Consider the following 20,629-nt stretch of genomic DNA (forward strand, 5'->3'; position numbering starts at 1 on the left):
GACATAAGCCTAATCTGGGAAGTAGTACACTAGGTTTCTGGTCCTACAGAACCTTTGACTTTTCATCTACCTGTCCTAGACTCCAGTATCTCCTGTTCCAAAATATGAACCAGCATTTCCCAAAAGTTTATTATTCCAAAGAAGAAGGAAAGAAACAAAATGAAATGTAGTCATTTGAACACGTCTTTTCAATTTATGCTCCACCCGAGGGCATTATCTCTTAATGTTTCTTTAAATCAAGTCATTTGTTTTTTACTTAAGTGGATTTATTTTAAAAGGAAATGCTATCTCCAGTTTCTCAAATTGGAAAACCAGAACCCACTGTTAAAAATAAGTTAAAATGAAATATGTGTTCAAGAAAACATAAGATAATGCTATTAAAATCTAGCCAAACACAGTTGCCTGGCAAAGGCATTCAGCATGGATGCTGCTCTTTCTTGGTTAAAAGGGAAAGTATCAATGTTAGGCGTTAACGTAGTAGCAACTAAGGAAGACTTTCTCCTTCAGTGAAAAGGACCGGAAGAGAATTGGATTGGGAAAAATGGTTACCTGTGATTCAGTGGTACTTATTGTTGGGCTCCTATAGGACCTAAAAGGGCGCCTGATATCACCAAGAGGGTGCTCTGCCATGATTTTGGAAATATTGATACGAATGCTAATACATTGAGGAATGTGAAAAGAGATGAAATGTGGCTGCCTTTTGAATGTGGAAGTGGAATTCCAGCAGTATTTGGTTCACTGGTTCTTTGCCAACCCCTGGGTCACAGCCCCCTTTGAAAGTCCCATGAGAGCTGTGCACTCTCCCCTGCTGGGGAAAGCTGGCAGAGTTAGCCTGTAGTTTCAGCAGGTTCAGGGATCCAGGATACCCACTCACAGTTAGCACCCAATGTGGTAAGAAGCAGAACAGGGTGGGGGGCATTTCACACCAGGACCCCCACCTTCTCTGTGGGTTGATGGAAAGGTTCTGTCTTGCTCAGGGCAGAATCTCCTGAGCACATGAAGCCATCTCTCAAACCCAGAGCGCCCCCAGCTGCTTTGCGGACAAAAGGGAGAACAGAACTCCAGAAGATGGGGGACAGGGAGTGGCGTGACACAAAATTAACAGGAAATTACCTCTCCGTTGAAGTCCTTTCTTCTTGGCCTGAAAGGCCACACACTTGACCTGAAGAGGCTCCAAGCAGAGTCTCCACTTCCCAGGGGTTGAGATGGGCGTGTTAGGTACATGGACTCTCAGGATTGGGTGCAGCCCCAGCACATCCTTCTCAGAACTGCGTGGCCTTAACTTGGCTCCTGTTCTGGTCTGTGAAATGGGAATAATGACAATACTGGGGCATTAGGGACTGCCAGAGGCACAGGCCAGGCAGGTGCCTGGCCCCTCATGCCCTTTCTCCACCTCACCCATCAGGCTGTGTTTGACTGTGTGGTGAACTCTCTCAAGAACGTCTTCAACATCCTCATTGTCTACATGCTATTCATGTTCATCTTTGCTGTGGTGGCCGTGCAGCTGTTCAAGGGCAAGTTCTTCCACTGCACCGACGAGTCCAAGGAGTTTGAGAAAGACTGCCGGTGGGTCTCCCCTCCCCCAGGCGGCCCCACAGGGTGGGCCGGGTGGATCAGAAGCTCCAGTCTATTGTGCCAGGGAGCTGTGGCGGTGGGCATGGGGCAGGACCTGACTGCAACCAGCTTGAATCTGGGGGAGAAAGGAAAACAGTTTTGGAATTTAAGTCTGTCCATCTGTTCAGGATGAACCATAAACTGGTTGCTTCACTTTTCAGTCGCCAACTTTGTCGAGTGGGGGTGTTAATACACATCCATGTTCCCTTATTTGACACCTTTCCAGGCAGATGTGTTTTAAAATCAGAATATTTTAAGAGTGTAGAAAGGTTATAGAGTGCCTGTCCCACATAGGACATAACACCCTCAGCTGGGTCCAAAGCAGCCCTGCACTCAAACACAGGATTTCTGCCAGGGAACCTGTAGCTATTTGCACCAAATGGGATAAATGACAAACAAAAAGCCTCATATCCAGTTGGGTCAAGTTTTGTTGTTAAACAAATGAGATTAGAGGTGGGCAAACTTTGTCAAGGGCCAGGTAGTAAATATTTGGGGCTGTATGGGTCATACAGACTCTGTTTTGACTATTCAGTGCTGCCATGTAGTTCAAAAGCAGCCAGAGACAATAGGTCATCTTAACGGGCATGGCTGTGTTGTGATAAAACTTTAATTCTGGAAACTAAAATATGAATTCTGTATAATTTTTACTTGTCATGAATGATTTGGAAAGCCCTGACCAGTGTGGCTCAGTTGGTTGGAGCATCATCCCATGCACCGAAAGGTTGAGGGTTCAATTCCTGGTCAGGGCACATATCTGGGTTGCGAGTTCAATCCCCAGTCTAGGTGTGTAAGGAAGGCAACCAGTCGATGTCTTTCTTACATCAATGTCTGTCTGTCTGTCTGTCTGTCTGTCTGTCTCTCTCTCTCTCTCTCTCTCTCTCTCCCCCTCTCCCCTTTCCTGTCTCTAAAAGCATTGAAAAAATGTCCTCAGGTGAAGATTAAAAAAAAAAACTATTCTTAGTTTGTGGGCTGTATAGAAACTGGTCCCTGTTTGGTCTATGGGCCATAACTGGCCCACTTCTGAGTAGGAGAAAAGTGTTTGGTTTTCAGAACTTTCTGGATTTTGGAATGTGCATAAAGGACTGTGGGCGTGAAGTACCCCATTTGGGGTCATCCTCACATGGGAAGCTCTGAACTCAGCTCAGGAACATGATGAGCCCTTCATGTAACCAGACGCTCAGTAAATGTTGCCACTGTTGCCTGTGCAGCAGCTGTCAGACTGTTGTTATTTCGGTGGCTATTTCCCGGAATCGGGAGGAGCCCAGGCATTTGGCTGGGAGTCTGAAGCTCAGCTTTGATTCCTGCCCTGAAAAGTGGCAGCCACTGCCCTCTTTGGCCTGATAAACCCGGAAATGTGCCTGTCTCTTCCCCTGCTCTTACCCCCCAAATCTGAGGTTTCCCCCTCAAAACTAGTTTTCCAGTGGGAGGAGAGCATGGAACTCAGCAGTGGCTCTCCCACAGGTCGCAGGCATTATCCGTGGGTTTGTCTCCAAGTGGATACGCACACCCTCCTGGGAGAAGTAGGGGTATATCACTGCTTCCGGGCTGAGGAAAGGCAGGGTGGGCCAGTGGGTCCGTCTTCCTCCTCCCCCCATCTGCAAGAGCCAAGGACAAGTGTTCAGAGTCCCTTCCCCCTCTCACTAATGGCCCCTCCGTCTGTGGCAGAGGCAAGTACCTGCTCTACGAGAAGAACGAGGTGAAGGCCCGGGACCGAGAGTGGAAGAAGTATGAGTTCCATTACGACAATGTGCTGTGGGCGCTGCTCACCCTCTTCACCGTGTCCACAGGAGAAGGCTGGCCACAGTAAGGGGCTCGGGGGCCCCAGGGAGCAGGCGAGGAGAGGGTCTGAGTGCCCAGTGCTGAGAAGGCTCTAGAGAGGGGCTGTTTGCTCCTGTCTTCCCAAGATGGGGACCCTGCTCGATGCCTGAAGGGCCGCCACCAGACCATCAGCCTCCAGGTGTGGTTGGGCGTGTAGGGGCAGACACCCAGCCCTCACTGAATTCACCAAGCCCAGAACCCCCCAGAAGGGGCACTTTCGAATTTACAAAAGTGCTCTGTGTACACAGGCAGTCACATCCTTGTAGCCCTTTCTGTGCTGGAGAACGCAGACCTCCAGGACAGGCTGTGGGTCTGGCATTGTCCAGGTCTGACGGTGGGGCCATTATCTCCCAGAGAGAGGGCCCGGCCTGAGTGAGAAGGGCGAGGCTGAACCATGCAAGTGCAGGGTTGGACCCCCTATTCATTTAAATTCTGATGTGTTGTTTATCTTGGGCTTTGGGGGATTAGTTTTGATTAATTAAAATATTGCAGTATAAAGCTATTTACCTTGATTATTGAGGATGTTGACCTCACTGTCCTTGCCCTAGTCCAAGTTCTTGCCCTGGAGATCTCAGAACTGCCAGGCTGAAGGCTGGGTAGATGCCTCAGCATCCTCTCCTGTCTCCGTTCTCGGCAAACTCGTCAGCCTGCACATCTCTCGTCACCCACGCACACACTCAGTACCTACACACATGGGGCCAGTGCTAGGCCAGAAGGCACCTTTGGGTGAAATTTTTTTGAAATACCCCTTCCTCAACAGACTTCACTTCCATTTGTCAGAGAATTGTTTGTAATATTCTCAATGATTTTGCTCAAATAAGACACTTGATGGCCACCTGCCAAAAAGTTGTCATCACAGATACACAATCTATCATGTCTATGGTATGAATGGCACCCACAGACACAGCGCCCTTGAGCGGTACATGACCTTTGCAACCATACAGAGCAGCTGTTCACATACACACCCTCCTGCGCATCCCCATTGCACCTGCTCAGCTCCCACCCCCCACCCCCCCGTGCTTACACACACACACACACACACACGCCTGCCTCCATGACTTCTACCCACTCCCATTTGAGCCAGCACAAACCTGGTTTCAAATCTCAATTCGGCCACATCTGAGTGGGTCATCTCTTCAGCAAGTCACTTTAAATTGCTGAACCTTAGTTTCCTTGTGTGCAAAATGGAGCCAGTGAGAAGCTCCCTAAGAGGGATGCTGGGAAAATAAACAAACCGATAAACATCTTCTCTGGCATGTAACAGGCTTGCAATGCATGGTGGAAAAAGCAACTGACATTGTTGTTAACACTCCTCACAGACCAAGGAGGTGGGAAGCTTATAGTTTCATAAAGTAACCATGGTAACTGAAGTCAGAAAACAGGGATTACTTTTATTTCTTGTCCATTTTCTCTTAATAGTTCTCTCCATTCCTGTTCCCTTGTCCCGCCTGCCCCCTGTCCCTGCCCTGGTCCTCAAAGGGTTCTCAAGCACTCTGTGGATGCCACCTTCGAGAACCAGGGGCCCAGCCCCGGGTACCGCATGGAGATGTCCATCTTCTACGTCGTCTACTTTGTCGTCTTCCCCTTCTTCTTCGTCAATATTTTTGTGGCCTTGATCATCATCACCTTCCAGGAGCAGGGGGACAAAATGATGGAGGAATACAGCCTGGAGAAAAATGAGGTGCCACTTTCCAGTTGTACCCCCCATTTAAAAATGGACGTGCCCCACCTCCACCTCCTCACACACATACACACAGAGAAACCAGCTTCTGGGGATGTGTGGGGAGGGAACAGCAGCATTCTCCAGGCAGAACCCAGTCTGCAGAGCAGCCCTTCCTGTGGTTTCCAGAGGAAAATAACAGCAGACAGGTGTATGTATCAGCCAGTTTATGCTGCAGTAACAAGCAGCCCCAAGATCAGTGCCAGCTAGCTGTAAAGGGAGTGATTTCTCGCTTACCTTGTGTGTCCAAGTGGCTCTGCTCTATGTAATCACTATCCTGGTTCCCTCTGAGACGCTTCAGATGAAAAAGAAAGTATATATGGCAAACCATCACCTAACTCTTGAGACCTGTGCCCAGAAGTGACACAAGTCACCTCTGCTCACATTTCTTTAGCCCGAATGAGTCACACATCCACATGTGTTGTCAGTGGAGCAGGGAAGTATAATGTTCCCCAGGAAGCAGTGGTGAATGTTTATGAATGAAAACACAGTACACCAGAGTATATAGACATGGTCCTTTGTCCTTCTACCATCATCCAAGCTAGGTGGAGGATCTAGAATGTACCTTCCTCTACTCTCTTGACCCCTAAGACATCATAACTATGACTCCTCTCTCTCTCTCCCTCTCTCCAGGAGAAGGAGAAGCAAAGTGTTCAATAGGAAAGAATGGTTAGGCTTCAAAGTAAAACTTTAAATTTGAGTTTGGCCCACTTGACAGCTGTGCCACCTCAGGCAAGTGGCTTAACTTCTCTGAGCCTCTATTTTCCTCATCTGCAAAGTGGGGCTGTTAATAGTACCCACTCCCCATGTTTGCTAAGGGGTTTCCATGAGATAATGGGGAACATGTCAGCACCAATTCTGGTGACTTTTCAAGGAGCCATAACTGTTAGGAGATGAGAGCCATGGTGGTCAGCTCATCGGGGTCCGGGGATCCTAGCTGGAGACAGGATGTGCCAGGAAGCCGTGCTGAGTTAGATGAAGGTGCTCAGTGGCCAGCCTCCTCTCCTGTGGCACTCATGCCCCTGGCCTCTCTCGCACAGAGGGCCTGCATCGACTTCGCCATCAGCGCCAAACCTCTGACCCGACACATGCCACAGAACAAGCAGAGCTTCCAGTACCGCATGTGGCAGTTCGTGGTTTCTCCGCCCTTCGAGTACACCATCATGGCTATGATCGCCCTCAACACCATCGTGCTCATGATGAAGGTGAGCTCCCTAGCCCTGTGAACGCCCCCCCCATCCCTGCCCCTCCTACCTGCTCTCCTCCAGCAAAATGGAACTGTTGCTGTGAGTCTCCCAGACAGACCACACTGTGACCACCCAGTCTTTGCTCCAGCTGCTCCTGCTGCCTCACACACCGTTCCCAGCACTCTGTCTGGTCAGCTCCTTCCAGTGGCACCCTACACAGCCCTTCCTACAGGAAGCCTTCCCTATTCTCCACAGACTGCCCCAGGTGGTCATCTTTGCAAGCACCCAACAGTTACCTCTCATCCCCTAATATCAGTGTGGGTTGCCCGACAGTCTCCCCCAACAGCCCATGAGCTCCAAGGAGCCAGACAAGTCCTGGTCACCCCTGAATTCCTAAGGGTCAGTGAGGATCTGGCTCAGAGGTAACGAGAGGCCCTTGACAAATGTTTGATGAATGAAATGAGGAAGGAGAGACAGGTGACCTTGCCACCTCGGGGCCACAGAGCCTATTCAGGGTGAAAAGTCAGAACCTTTCAACTCGTGCGTTAGAGAGCAAAGATTTGAGTCGAGCACTGCCTTTTAACTCACTGCTTAACCTTACAGTGACCCATGCATGACCTCAGGGGCTCAGTTTCCCTGTCAATAAAATGGTGATGTTAATAATAGCAACTTCCTCCCCCCAGGAGGAGAGGAGGATTGAATAAGACAGTGTACATGCACGTTTCTCGACACTTAAGAAACACTCAATAAATTGAGCTGCAAAGTTTTGAACTGGCGATAAAGCAGTGACTTTATCTTGAAAACCCTTCTCTATAAGCGAGTACTTTTATTTTTATTGTTATGATGATGAACAGTTCCAAACAAACAGAAGAGACATAGATCATCTGGAGATCTTGTTAAAGGCAGATGCTGGCTCAGCTGGTCTGGGGTGGGCCTGGGAGTCTGCATTTCCCACCAGCATCCCTGGACCACGCACTGAGCTCCAGGCCCTCATGGGCACCTGTTTTCCATCACCCTGAGTTACCCATCTGAAACACTTTACTCTGTTAACGTCTATTTTTTTTTCTCACTTTTTAAAATTGATGTGAAATTTACATAACAGAGAATTTACCATTTCAAAGTGTACAGTTCAGTGAAGTTTAGTCCATTCACCGTGTGGTGCAGCCACCACCTCTGTCTACGTCCAAAACACGATCACCACCCAAAAGAAGCCTGTCCCCATGAGCATCACTCCCCATCCTCCTCCCCCAGCCCCTGGCCACCACCAACCTGCTTTCCGTCCCTATGGCTTTACTATTGTAGACACTTCATCTATGTTTTTTAAGTTTTTTAAATTATAAACACCACACTATTTCACCCTTAAGTTCTTCAGTATGCATTTCTTAAAAATAAGAACATTTTCCTACATATTCTTAAGCTTGACAAGATGAGTGATATTTCTCATAGATCCATATTGAATTGTCCCCAAAATGTCTTTTACAGCAAGTTGTTTTTTGAGCCAAGATCTAAATGGCTACACATGGCCTCCAGTTTTTTTCTTTTAAATCTCTCTCCTCCTCATCCATACCTTTTTTTTTTTTTTTTTTTTTTTTTTTCACACTTTTGACTTTTGGAGGAAACCAGATGAGCTCAATGAAAACGGTTCCAGCTCTGGATGCCTTGGTTCATACTTCCTGTAACCTGGTAGTTAAGTCTAAAGGTTATAGATTCAATTCTGATTAGTTTGGTCAAGACTATTTCTAAGGAGTCAGAAGAGCAGTTGCCTCTGGGTCAGGGGATTAGCTGGGAAAGGAGGCAAGGAAACTCTTTGGAAGTGTTGTAAAGCTTCATCTGGAGAGTGTGCAGGTAGGAATTAAAAAAGATCTGGGCCCTGGCCGTTGTGGCTCAGTTGATTGAGTATTGTCTCATGCAGCAAAGGGTCACAGGTTCAATTCCCAGACAGGACACACGCCTGGATTGCAGGCCTGGTCCCCGGTTGGAGGCGTGTGAGAGGCAACCCATCGATGTTTCTCTCATATTGATGTTTCTCTTCCTATATTTCTCCCTCACTTCCCCTCTCTCTAAAAATAAATAAATAAAATCTATAAAAATTAAAAAAGAGAGATCTGGAAAAACAAAGTGCTGCAGAGAGCCTGCCTTAGACATCCTCACAAGCACCATCCAACCAGGCTGCCCCAGGATCTAAGACAGGATTCAAGAAAGGAGTTTTGTTTTGATGGGAAGAGCTTGCCTGGAGTTGGCTCCACAGGGCATTCACAGGGACTGAGTCCTATCTGGCCTGGGATAGGACCACCACAAAGCCACCTCCCCAGTCCATGTGGCCCACTGACCTTGTCAACGCCCTTCCTCTTTCCTCTAGTTCTACGGAGCCTCCCTGGCTTATGAAAATGCTCTGAGAGTATTCAACATTGTCTTCACTTCCCTCTTCTCTCTGGAATGTCTGCTGAAAGTCATGGCTTTTGGGATTCTGGTAAGTATAGCCTTGGGGCTAGAGCTGTGGGTTGGGAGGAACCCCGAGGGGCACAGGGTGCTGGGTGGTGGTCTACCCACCTAGCCCCCAGACCCCCAACCCCAGTGGTGGCTTGAGCATCCCTCCAACACCCAGACTCCATTAGACTTTCTTGTGCTTGCCAAGTAACACCAGTGACACCTGACACATGTTGACTGTTACTGTATGCAAGGCACATATTTACACAGACATTCCTCGAAGCGACCCAGTGGGTGGAAGTAACTGTCATCCATTTTAGAAATAAGGAAACAAATCCAAAGAGGCCAAGTCCATGGCATTCCAACTGTTCTAACTGTAATCCACAGAGAAAATACATTTTACAATGGGGCCCAGCACACAGACATGCATCTAGATACCGAAATGAAATTTTCACGAAATCAATGTTGACTCTTACTGTGTGCCCTGAACTCTGAGGTTGTCTGTTCTACCAGATTCCATTTTCTTGTTTTAATGCAGTTTAGAACACACTCACTTGATTTCACTTCCCAGTAATGCCAATGGTCTTAAGCTGAGGCCCGCTGACCTTCAAGCAGCTCAGTGGATTGGGGGAGAAGGATCTTTGAAATTACATGTGAAAAAACTACATCTTTATTTTTTGCCAGCTGCTAATTGGACTTTAGCATTTTCTTCCATCTTGAAGGTAGACAACAAACCCCTGTACTATTAACAATACAATCTGTGTCACCGATAAAAATCAGATATTTTCCTAGTGCGTTACATAGGTTGCAGGAACCTCAGAATTCAGTTTGCATTCATCGTTGCTTCAAAATGCTGGCAGTCATTAAACCTACCGCTAGACCTTATTTAGTATGTTAATTAAGAAGTGCATTTATTATTAGATCACCATTTAAAAAATATTTTGATCATCATATTTCAACATAACAGGTGTCCTTGCAATCCTGGGTATTTTATTTTATGCACTTAGAAAGCTTACCTTCAGGTCTTCCCAGATGGTTGAGGAAGGTCACAGCACAAAAAACAAAAGAAAGGAAAAAGAAAAAAAAAGGTGAAGACAGCTGAGCTTAATGGGTTGTAGGTAGGAGTGACCTCAGGAAGGTCCCCAATGAGTGACCAAGCTGAGACTTGAAACAAGTGTCTTTTCTCTGGACCCCCTGTTTCTCTGAAGAGGAAGACCCCACAGCTCCAGCTCTCAGCCTGGGCCTCAGGGGGGTGGAGCCCAGCTCTCATCTTGGCTTCCTGAAGTGGTAAAGGGCATGAGCTTTGAAACCAGAGAGATCTCAATTCAAATCATATCCAGGCTCAATCACCTCACCTCTCCTCTCCATCACAAGAAGGGCCCACCCTCTGCCTTTCTTTTCAGAAAAGTTCTTGCAAACCCCGAACACAAATACTGTAACGTTTATCTGGAGACTGAGTGAAGCCTAGATGCAGTGAGCGCACAATAAATGCTAGGAAGGGTTACAGTCAAGCTCATTACCTCACCTTTCTCCTCTAGTGCAGTAGCTCCCAGCTCTGCTGCCTATCAGATGTACTTGGGGAGCCCTGGTTGGTGTGGTTGGGTGGGTTGAGCATCAGTCTAAGAACCAGAACGTCGCTGGTTCGATTCCCAGTCGGGGCACATGCCTGGGCTGCAGGCCACATCCCCAGTTGGGAGTGTGCAAGAGGCAACCAGTCACACATCGATGTGCCTCTCCTTCCTGCCCCTCACACTAAAGATAAGTAAAATCTTTAAAAACAAAAATAAGATCCCTTTAAAAAAAAAAAAAAGTATTTGGGGAGATTTTTTAAATTGAATTAGAGATTCTGATCCACTTGCTCAGGTGGGAGCCCCTGAATCTGTATTTTTAATGACAACCTCCAGGGAGCCCAGGGTCCAGCCCAGGCTGTCGGGCCCTGTACTGAGCACCTGCCAGGCAGGGGAAGCACCCTGAAGCCAAGTTACTGGCACCAACTCAGCATTTCTGTCCTGGGAATGCCACCAGGACAAGTCACAGAATGTGGATGGGGAAGAGCTTGGGCTCTGATTACCCATACCTGGGTGCGAACCCTGCCTCAGCCTCCTTTTTGTCTTGGCTCCTGGGTCCACATCTATGAAATGAGAGTAGCAAGGGCCTTGCCCAATGCTGCTGTGGCAGGCGACATTCCCTTCCTTGTCGGCCTTCTGGTGATTTTCGGCCAGGGGCGGGGGCTCCCTCTGCCCAGCCCCTAACATTTCCACAGGGGCCTGCACAGAGCCTCCCCCTTCAGTTTTAGATGAAGCCCCAAGTTCCCCATGTGAAATTTAGGCCATAGAGGGGAGCCCGGTAGTCCAGGGGCTTGAGGCCTATGGCTATACACCTGGGAAGTTGTCTTCATTTGCGCTCCCCCAGAAACAGAACCTGAGACAAGGATTGACTGCAAAGAATTTATCTGAGAGGTGACCCCAGGAAACATGGTAGAGGAAATGGGGAGTGAGGCAGGGGCGGAAGGTATCCAGTACAACAAGCCTTATGAAGCCACTTCCCCTGTGGACAACTGGGTGCAGTTCTGCTGGGGACCTCCAAGAGGCAGCAGAGAGCAACACATCAGTATCATTCCAGTCACAGGGGAGGAAGCTGGGTATTTATCCTCCAATGCCCATCAGCCATAGTAAAGGGCTTCTCCCAGGGGAGCTGTTAATTCCCCAGCAAATATGCAGCCTGAGAAAGCCCCTGGGCAGAGTAGCAAAGGTACACAGTCAAAATTTAAGACATATGAACAAGGGCCCAGCAACACCTGCTAAAATACTACAAGTGCCAGTGGAACGTGAATTGCTTTTAGGTAATTGTAAAACAACAGCATCCATCTATTGAGCACCTACTGTATACCAAACCCCCAGCTCATGCTCAATTTATCTGATTGCTGTTATACCCCCATCTTCCAGAAGAGGGCACCAAGGCCCACAGAGTCCAACTCAGGACACTGGCCTCAAACCTGCTGAAAGACTTTGATCCTGAGAAGCACAGCTCCTAAGCCTGGGCCCTTCTCTGTGAGGCAGATGGGCTGCTACAGGGTCAGACACTCGGGGGAGGAGCTGAGCACTCAGAACACCCGGCTTCTGCTTTGTGAGGATGCCGGGCAAACCTATGTTTGGCATGGGTCCCAACGAGCCATGAAAGGAGAGCTGTCTAAGCCAAACCCTTAGAGCCAGGCAGGGGATTTGTGGGCTCAAATCATGTGGGATATTTCAGTATTTTAATAACAATGCACTGCACCTGTATGTCCCAGTTGAGCCAGCACCCAGCCCATGAATGTATCAATCAGGGCCTATCAAGTTAGCTACAGTAATAAACAACCCCCACATCTCAGTTTCTTCATCAACAAAGGTGTTGTTGACATTCAGCAGGTAGGCTCTTTGCTTCTAGTTACTCAGGGACACAGCAGACTCATGGAGCAGCCCCCACCTGCAATGTTGCATGTCGCCAGGGTTAAAAGAGTGCCGAAGGTCTTGCCCTGGCCAGGAAGCGACTCAGCATTGCCTCCACTCACAGCCCATCTGCTGAAACTAGACACACGCTCCCATCTAACCACCAGGTAGCCAAGACAAGCAGCCTGGCATGTGCCTAGAAGGCCTCTGCCTCCTTGTTACTGTTCCCTTTCTCCAGATGAAGTAGGGGCCCAGAGAGGTTAAGTCACTAGCCCATAGCCACACAGCTGGACAGTAGCAGAGCTGGGATGTGAACCCAGTGGCTGCTTCATTTGGAAGGATGCTATAAACACGGTCTTAATTCAGTAGAGTCCTGGACAGACTCTGGACTCAAAGTCCTAGCCTGGAGTCAAATCATCACCCTTCACTTCTATGCTGCTCACCTACCAGGTGGAGAGTGACTCTCTGAGCTTGTCGCCTTGTGTAAAATGGGTGATAATCTTTGCTTCCGAGGGTCTTCTCCCCAGCAGAGCTGAAAAGGGACCTGGAGGCCCCCTTAAGCCAGGCGAGCCATTGGCAGGCCTGGAGTTTTGGGTAAGGGGGACTCAGGGAAACCCACTCAGTAGCATTTTGCTACTTAAATAACCAAGACTGTCCCAGGCACTTGGGCTGATAGATGGCTGTGCCCCGGGCTGTCCGTGGAGGGGGCCAGGCATGGAGCCCTATGTTGGCACCTCTGTCCTGTGGGTCCCATTCTAGAATTATTTCCGCGATGCCTGGAACATCTTCGACTTTGTGACTGTTCTGGGCAGCATCACCGACATCCTCGTCACTGAGTTTGGGGTAAGTTTCCCACTGGCTTCTTTCTGGCCAACCCCTGGCTGGGAGGGGAATAGAGGGGTAGGGAAGAGACCATCCAGAAGCAGCATGTCCCATCAGCCACAACCGACTCTTGCCAGAACTTGGCCGTGAGCAGAGAGGGAGAAGCAGGGCCCCAGAGGCAAGGGTGCCCCCTCAGGAGGGCAGCTCAAGAAGACAGGGATGCCCAAAGCCACGGCCACCAGGCCAGCCCTGCAGCGCAAGCTCCACAGCATCATTAACTTATGAATAAACCATGTGTCTGAGTGCAGTGAGAGAACTAAGACCCTTAAAGGACCCAAGGGTGAGCCCCACACCGAGCCCCACACAGTGTTGGGGCCCCAGAGAGAACCAGCTTCAAGTGCATTTTGCCTGAACTAACAACTTCTGGTCTGTGGGCAGGAGGGAGCTGTAGTCCTGGGGCTCACAAAGCGACACCACTCCCAGAGCCTGGGGAGGGTCCTAGGACATCCACCCTTTCCTATCCCCTGACCCAGGGGATTCCCATGTGGGGGGTCTCTGGACCTCTCTGGGGTGACCCCACATCATCCTGCCTTCCATTAAAGACTTGGGGCCCCAGAACTCCTGTTCAGGACCCTCTCCTTGGCCGTTTGCCAGTGAGCCCAGGCTTGAGAGTCCTCAGAATGTTGGGGGGAGGGTAGGAGATCCTCAAAGAGGGAGCAAAAGGGCAGAATGTGTCAGAGCCAAGGGCCACATGTGGTATGCACCTCATAATAATAGCAATAAAAATAATGGTGCTGGCAAGAATGGGGCATTTGCTGTCTGTCAGGCCCTGTGCCAAGTGTTTCGCATGGATTAGCTCATGGTATAGGTCTGTGGCTCAGCATAAAGGAGAATTCCCTCGGAGGGTTCAACTGATGAAATGGAAAAGCAAAGACCACTCGTAGAGGAGGCTAGAAGACCTCCCAAACCCAGCCACTGTGGGGAACTGTTACCTGCCCAGGTGTTGAAGTGGGGCGGGAACCTGAGTTGGATTGGGGAGGGCCCGCCTGGTGGTAGCTGTGGATGTGGAGGAATAGAGCCCCTAACAGACAGAAGGGCCAAAGCCGGAAGAGAGCATCTGGGGAGAAATACCCCAACCTTTCTCTCCTTGCACCGTCTCCTACCAGCACCCCTCATTGGCCAAGCCCAGCCAGAAGAGAGCCAAAAGGCCCGAATCCAGGGCGATACTCACAAGAGGCAGAAGAGAGCATAGAATAGATCTGGGTGGGGTGGTGCCCAAGGAGGGGAGTGTTGCACCATTCCACGGAGGAGGAAACTGAGACTTAGTGCTCAGGGGAGTGAGGCACATGCCTAGGTTTACACGGCCAGGGCTGGTGACTCCTGAGGGCACATGGGTGTTCCCTGGGTGTCCCCCAATGAGCCCCCAGCAGAAAGGGATCAGTTGGCCTGCTCCCTATCCGGGAAGGCTCTCAGGGCTGGGGGGCCACAAAGAAAGTTTGTCTTCCAACACCCTCACCCAAGTGGTACCCTGGCCTCTTTCCTTTCAGCTCCAGTGATCCAGAAGCTCCCCCTTCCCCACATCCCCCCCTGGCACTTTCCTCTGGAGATGTCATGCCCACCTGGGGTCTGTCTCTCAGGGTGCCTCCACCTGGCCACTGCCCACTGGCAGAGATCCAGAACCTAGGCCTCATCTTTGTCCTAAGTTTCTAAGAGGTCTGAGCTCCAACTGGCTGTCAAAATATCTTTCCACCCAGCTGAGCTCTGGACAGCTTTGAACCAATGTCCCTCTGGGTCAAGAGGTTGGAAGGAGTGGTCTGGCCACCTAAGGCAGGTGGAGGAAGTTGGCTATAACCTCCAGTTGCCAGTAAGAGATCCATAGGGCTGGACCCCAGCAGCCCATTCTCCTGGCCACAAGACAGGGGAAGCCAGGCTATGGGATTTCATTGAGAGACACCAGGACCCCTGCCGCAGTCAGATGGCCCGCCTGTGATGGGACCCCCCCGCCATGGTCAGGCGCCCCCACCCCCACCCAGCAACGGGACCCCTGCTGCAGTCAAGCACCTCCCCCGCTCCCGGTAATGGGACCCCAGCCATGGTCAGACGGCCCCCTGCAACGGGACCCCTGCCGTGGTCAGGCACCTCCCCCCACCTCCCGGTGGCGGCACCCCTGCTGCGGTCGCACAGCCCTCCCAACGAGCTTTTCGACTTCGGGCAATGGTGTTACTTCTTCTCGACCTGTATACAGGGATAATCTTCATAACTATCCCCATCAGATCCTCCCAAGACCCACATTTATTCATGCATTCAATAAGCAGGTATTGAGCACCTGCTGTGTGCCAGTCATTATTATAGGTGCTGGACACAGAGCAGTGAACAAAGTAAAATATACAAGAATGCCTGCCCCATAGCGCTGACATTCTAAGGAGAAAGGGCAACTTTTAACAAGTCAGAGCCATCCATGTGGAGTACTTGGCACAGAACCTATCAGAAAATAAGTAGTTCCCAAGTGGTAGCTATTATTATTGCTATTGCTATTATTACCGTGGATTACTTGGAATTGTAGTTTGTTAGCCAGCCCTCAGGCTCTGAATTAGAATCATTTGGAGGGGAAGATAGAGGGGGTGGGTGGGTATTTGGACCCTTTAAGAACAATAAATAAACTCCCAACGTGGAGAGGGGAAAGGCCTGCCCTGCCAGGCTGAGAGCCCACAGTCACCCCTTTCTGCCTCCCAGGTAAGCCCACTAGGTCTGAGGCAGGAAGAACCAGACCCTCGGGAGGGCAAGGCCCCAGGGTTTTGGGGGAGAGAGCGTGAGACCCACTGGGCCTCAGTGGCTGCCCGCAAGTAGCCGGGGTGATGAGGGTTTTGCCCTGCGTGCGATGGATAATGATTGTGTTTCTTGTCTTGTCTCTTTTCATGCCTGCTCTTTAAACTGTATATTGGCACAACGCCGTCTGAAAAACTCATCCAATCAAAATGCACTATGAAATTCATTTGTTCATCCATGACGTGGTCTGTGTGTTCATACACCAATGACTATCTCCCAACCCACCACCACCACCCCCACTCCCCGCCCGGGGAACCGAAACCCATTGGTTTTTTGGCACTGGTTACACATCAACCTAAAAAACGCTGAACACGCCTCCCCAACTGCCCCCGCCCGCCCGCTCCCCCTCCATCTTCAACATCTGCATCTAGAATCCGGTTGGTCTTTCTTCTTTCTGAAGCCTAAATGCCTTACATTAACTGTGAACGCATCTTCTCGCATCAGCGTTGCACGTCATGCCCTGGGCTTTCTGGTCGGAATGCCAGACGCACGCCCCTTTCCCGTCTGTCCCTCTCCAGCTCCCTTCCCTCCCCTCTGCCCCCCTCTTTTCCCCTCTCTCTCTCTCTCTCTCTCCTCTCCTCTCTCTTCTCTCTCTTCTCTCACTCTCTCTCTATCATTGTTTTCATTGGGTTCTGAACTGGGGTTTTCTGTTTGGCCTGGTTTGCATCTTTTGCAGAGAAGAGGATGGGTTTTCCAGGACAAGTCAGCTGGTGGGATCTCCTGCCCCACTGCTCACATGCATATGACACTTGGAACCCTTCACTGCCCTCTGAAATTACTTCTGTTCCCTGTTCGGTTCCGGGGAGCCTGAGCCCCAGGAAAGTTCCTCCCATTTCTGACCCCATCCTAGGCCCTCAACCTCTTTGGGCTTAATCACCAGAGACAAATCTCCAAGTCTGACGGAGGAGGCCTGAGGGGTGGGCAACATGCAAAGACTCTCAGGCGAGGGAGACTCAGAATGGCCAAGGCTGGGGTCTAGCTGCTTCCAGATGGGCCAGCCAGCCAATGCCCTCTTCTGAAGCCCTGATCTGCACACACATGTGTGCCCCACACACACACAGTCACTGCACACACATACCCCCTTCTCTTTCTGGCTCCATGTCTGACTCCTCCCGCCCCACTACACACACACACATGCACATGCTATCCCTCTCCTCCCTTACATCCATCTCCACTGCACGCCTGCGCCCCCACCCCAGCATACACTGTCTCTGTCTCTCCTCACTCCCTCAACTCCTTGCACTGCTGCACACCTCTTACTCTGTTCAACCTCATCTGCCTCTTGCCTCCCAACCCTGAGCCCCTTGAAGGACCCTCAATGACAACACTGCACTGGGATTCTTCGCCTGCAAGCGGTACACACGCACTCATTCACCGAATATTTAATGAGCCCCAGTTCCATGCTGCAGGTGGGGGAATGGCAGCAGACACCACCACTGCCCCCCTTACCTACAGTCATGTGGGGGAGGCAGGCACTGGTCAAGTCACCCCTCAGACCCACTTGAAATTGTAACTGCTGCCACCTGAAGGAAGAGCAGTGTTAACAAGGTGGAAAAGGGGAAAAGGGCTTTCAAGGCCCAGGACAGCACATGCAAAGGTCCAGTGGTGGGACAGAGCATGCAGGGGTCGGAGTCTGCAAGTGAGGGGATGTGGCTGGAGCAAAGAGCAGAGGAAGGCTGACTCAGAGGAAGCAAAGAGGCCAGAAGGAAGCAGGCCCCTGGGGCCTTGTGGGAGCCTGGGAAGACTTGGAGCGGGTGGCGCGATCAGAAGTGTGATTAGACAAGATCACTGTGACTACAGAGCCCAGAGCAGTTTGCAGAGACCTGGGCTGGAGGCGGGCACCAGGAATCTCAGCAAGGAATGTGGAGGAGGCAGCAGAGGACTGGCCATCTGAGCAGGGGCCTCTCTAGGATGTGGGGCTGGGCTGTGGTCAAGAGAGGGACCTGGAGGGACTTGAGTCTGGCTTTAACCAGGCGATGGAGGTTAGGAAATGCCAGAGAGGGCCAGGTTGGGGAAGAGCATGAGCATTTGAAGTGCCTTTAAGGACACCCTGGAAGAAGTCAAGTCAGCGGTGGTTATGGGGTCCGAAGCTCAGAGGCCAGTTCTGGGATGGAGGTGGCAGGGTTTCCCGCAAATGGCAGGATTTCTTTGGAGTCATTGGCTGGGTTCCCATGTCCTGAGCACGGCCAGCCTTTCAGGGTCTGCACCCTGCCCAGGCGCCCTAGAAACTGGACGCACAGGGCAGGGTCGGAGGAGAGGACAGCTGCTCCTTGTGGCCTATGGACGGAAAGATGGAAGCTAGGAAGAGGGAAGTGGCCAGAAGCTCCATGAGCCCTTGAAGGACTTGACGCAGACCTGGGAAGAGGGGGAGGGTGGTAAAGGGCAGACTAGCACCTTCCCCTACCCTATTGCCCAGACCTCTCTCATCTCCACCCCACCTCCCTGTGCGCCTCCCTTCTCTCTCAGTCCCAAGAAGGGCAGCATGCTCTCTGCACGCATCTCCCTGCCAGACCCCCTCGCTTCCCCTGCATGGTGGCAGGCACCCCCTGCTCCAGCCCGAGCCCCGAGGCTGCTTCCAGGACCCCCCTGCCTCTGCATGCTGAGCCGAGTCCACATGTTATGTTCCCACCCCAGGAAGGGATGGCTTGTACTCTGGGGATGGATGGGAGGAGGCCGGGGACACCCGAGCCATCAGCCCCATCCCCAGGTGGAGCTGGGTAGCCAGGCCAGACTGGAAGTCAGGTCAGTGGGGCACAGAGTGTGACTCTCTTACTCAGCTGGGTTTGGGGGCTTATTCAAGGAGCTTGGGACATTGTCACAACAGTTGGGCCCAATAGGGTCAGGATAGGATCTTTCAGCCTCTTCTCCCATCCTAGAGATGTGGGGTCCAACTGATGTGTCCCAGAGTGTCCTAGACTTTGCCAGCAAACCCAGAGGCATCTTGCCATCCCCAGAAATTCCCCCATTGCTGCCTCAGCTTCCAGACCAGAGGCAGAGGAAGGTACAGATCTGGTAGCTGGAACACCCTCAGGAGCCTCCATGTAAGATGTCCATTAATTCATTGTCCAAACTCTGGAGACCCAAAGGGGTGCTGTGACTGCCAGGGCAACCTGTGTGGTCATCCCTGTGCCATTTGGGGGTGAGGGCTGGGCCAGTTTAAACCTTGCTCCATGCCTGTGTCTCGATCTCTTCCAAGTCCCGCAGAGTAGAGTCCAGTGAAGGCCTCTGCCTCTCCAGCCCAGTGAGTGAGTGAACAGAGGAGGCTTCCATGTCTGCCTGAGACAGGGATCTCCAACTCAGAATGCCTCCGGGGGCCCTAAGCCGGGAAAGCAGGTGCCACTCCCGGAACAGGGGGCCTTTGGCAAACTGGAGGACACGTGGCCTGCTTCGAGGCAGGCAGCCACACCTGTGCCCCAGTTGATCGTTGCCAGAAGCAGGTCCAGGGTTTCCAGAAAGCCAGATTTGGGGAGGTGGGGATCTGATTTGTATACAGTGGCAAGTATTTTTAATGAAAAAAAAACTGCTCAGGCCCAACAAGATAACTTTGTCGACCAGATGACCAGATTTGGTCCATTTGTGAGTTCCAGCACTTTGTGTCCCACCAGTGCCCCCGGAGGCTCCAGTTACATAACGACAGGCCCAGACCCACCGTCTCTGGCTGGCTGTCTCCCGCCTCCCCCTGCTGTCTGGCCCCAGGTTCTGGCTTGGGCGGGAGGAGGTAAAGGCAGTAACTAGAGAGGGGTCTTTGAGCAGAGGCAGGGGCCACCCAGGGAGGTCCTGGGGGCAGGGACAGCCCACCTCCCCGCCTCCAGCACCGGCCCCTCGGTGGGCCTTGGCTGACAGCCAGCTCACCCACCCACGGGCACTGCGTACTTCCTGCTTCCTGCAGGCCTGGTCCCGTGCTACTCCACCCAGCCCCAGAAGCTGAGAAGCCATCCCTGAGAGGGGGGAAAAGGGCCCCAAATGCATCTTCTCCGACTCAGCGGGCAGCGAGGACTCGCCCTGCAGCCGAACAGCCCCAGCTCCCTCCCGTCCTCCCCATGCCCGCTCGCCAAGGGGGTAAGAAAAGATGCTCTTCCACTTCTCCAATTGGCTCGAGTCCTCTTGGCCGTGGGGTGAGGTCAGGGCGGGCAGGAGCGGGTGGGCAGCTCGGCAGGGCAGGGCAGGGCAGGGCGCCCGGTGAGTCCCAGGACAGATGCATTTCTGGCCTAGAGCGTAACCTGCCCTCGGAACCCGCCCGTGTCCACCAGGCCTGAGTGCGCTGGCTCCCGCCCCCCACGCCCCCACCCCGACCCCAGCGCCCTGGTGTGTGTGTATCGCACGTGTGATGGAGTCGGCAACTTGACCTGCCTGTGTCCTCTCGTCTCAGTGCATTTGGTTGTTGGGAGAAACAAAAACCATCTCGATTTTTTTCCTGATTGGATGATTCGGATATATTTTCTTTTCCTCGTTCTTTTGTTATTTCTTCCCCACCCCACCCCGTTCCTCTCTCCCCTTTTCTTTCCTTTTCCCCTCTGCTGGTGGGGCTGGCCGGGGGGGCTTATGCTTTTTGAGTTGATGCCGTTTCCTCCTTCCCACCCTCCCCCCTCCCCCCGCCCCACTTCATCCCTTTTTCAAGTTTTTTCCTCTGCACCACTGCATTAATAGTGCTTTCTCTCCTCTCCCTCCTTAGTTGGGGTCTGGCTTGCTTTTTCCTGTTGGTTGGCTTCATGTAGGGTCCTCTGTGAGTGGTGATGGTTCTAAGTCCCCAGGGGTGGGTGGACGGTCACCCCTTCTTTCTCCATTTC

The 20,629-nt window shown here is 51.5% G+C and overlaps 1 protein-coding gene across 1 annotated transcript in view; it reads left to right on the forward strand.

Moving 5' to 3' along the window:
* CACNA1A (calcium voltage-gated channel subunit alpha1 A) overlaps positions 1-20,629 on the forward strand; it is a 166,835-nt gene that overhangs the window by 124,543 nt on the left and 21,663 nt on the right. The window contains exons 25-30 of the mRNA XM_090289739.1: positions 1,406-1,566; positions 3,280-3,417; positions 4,912-5,113; positions 6,193-6,357; positions 8,699-8,809; positions 12,954-13,037. Coding sequence (XP_090145865.1) covers positions 1,406-1,566; positions 3,280-3,417; positions 4,912-5,113; positions 6,193-6,357; positions 8,699-8,809; positions 12,954-13,037 — 861 coding nt within the window. The remainder of the gene's footprint in view (positions 1-1,405; positions 1,567-3,279; positions 3,418-4,911; positions 5,114-6,192; positions 6,358-8,698; positions 8,810-12,953; positions 13,038-20,629) is intronic.

Source organism: Furipterus horrens, unplaced genomic scaffold (genome assembly GCF_987537825.1).
Source record: "Furipterus horrens unplaced genomic scaffold, mFurHor1.1.pri manual_scaffold_10, whole genome shotgun sequence".
Lineage (NCBI taxonomy): Eukaryota > Metazoa > Chordata > Mammalia > Chiroptera > Furipteridae > Furipterus > Furipterus horrens.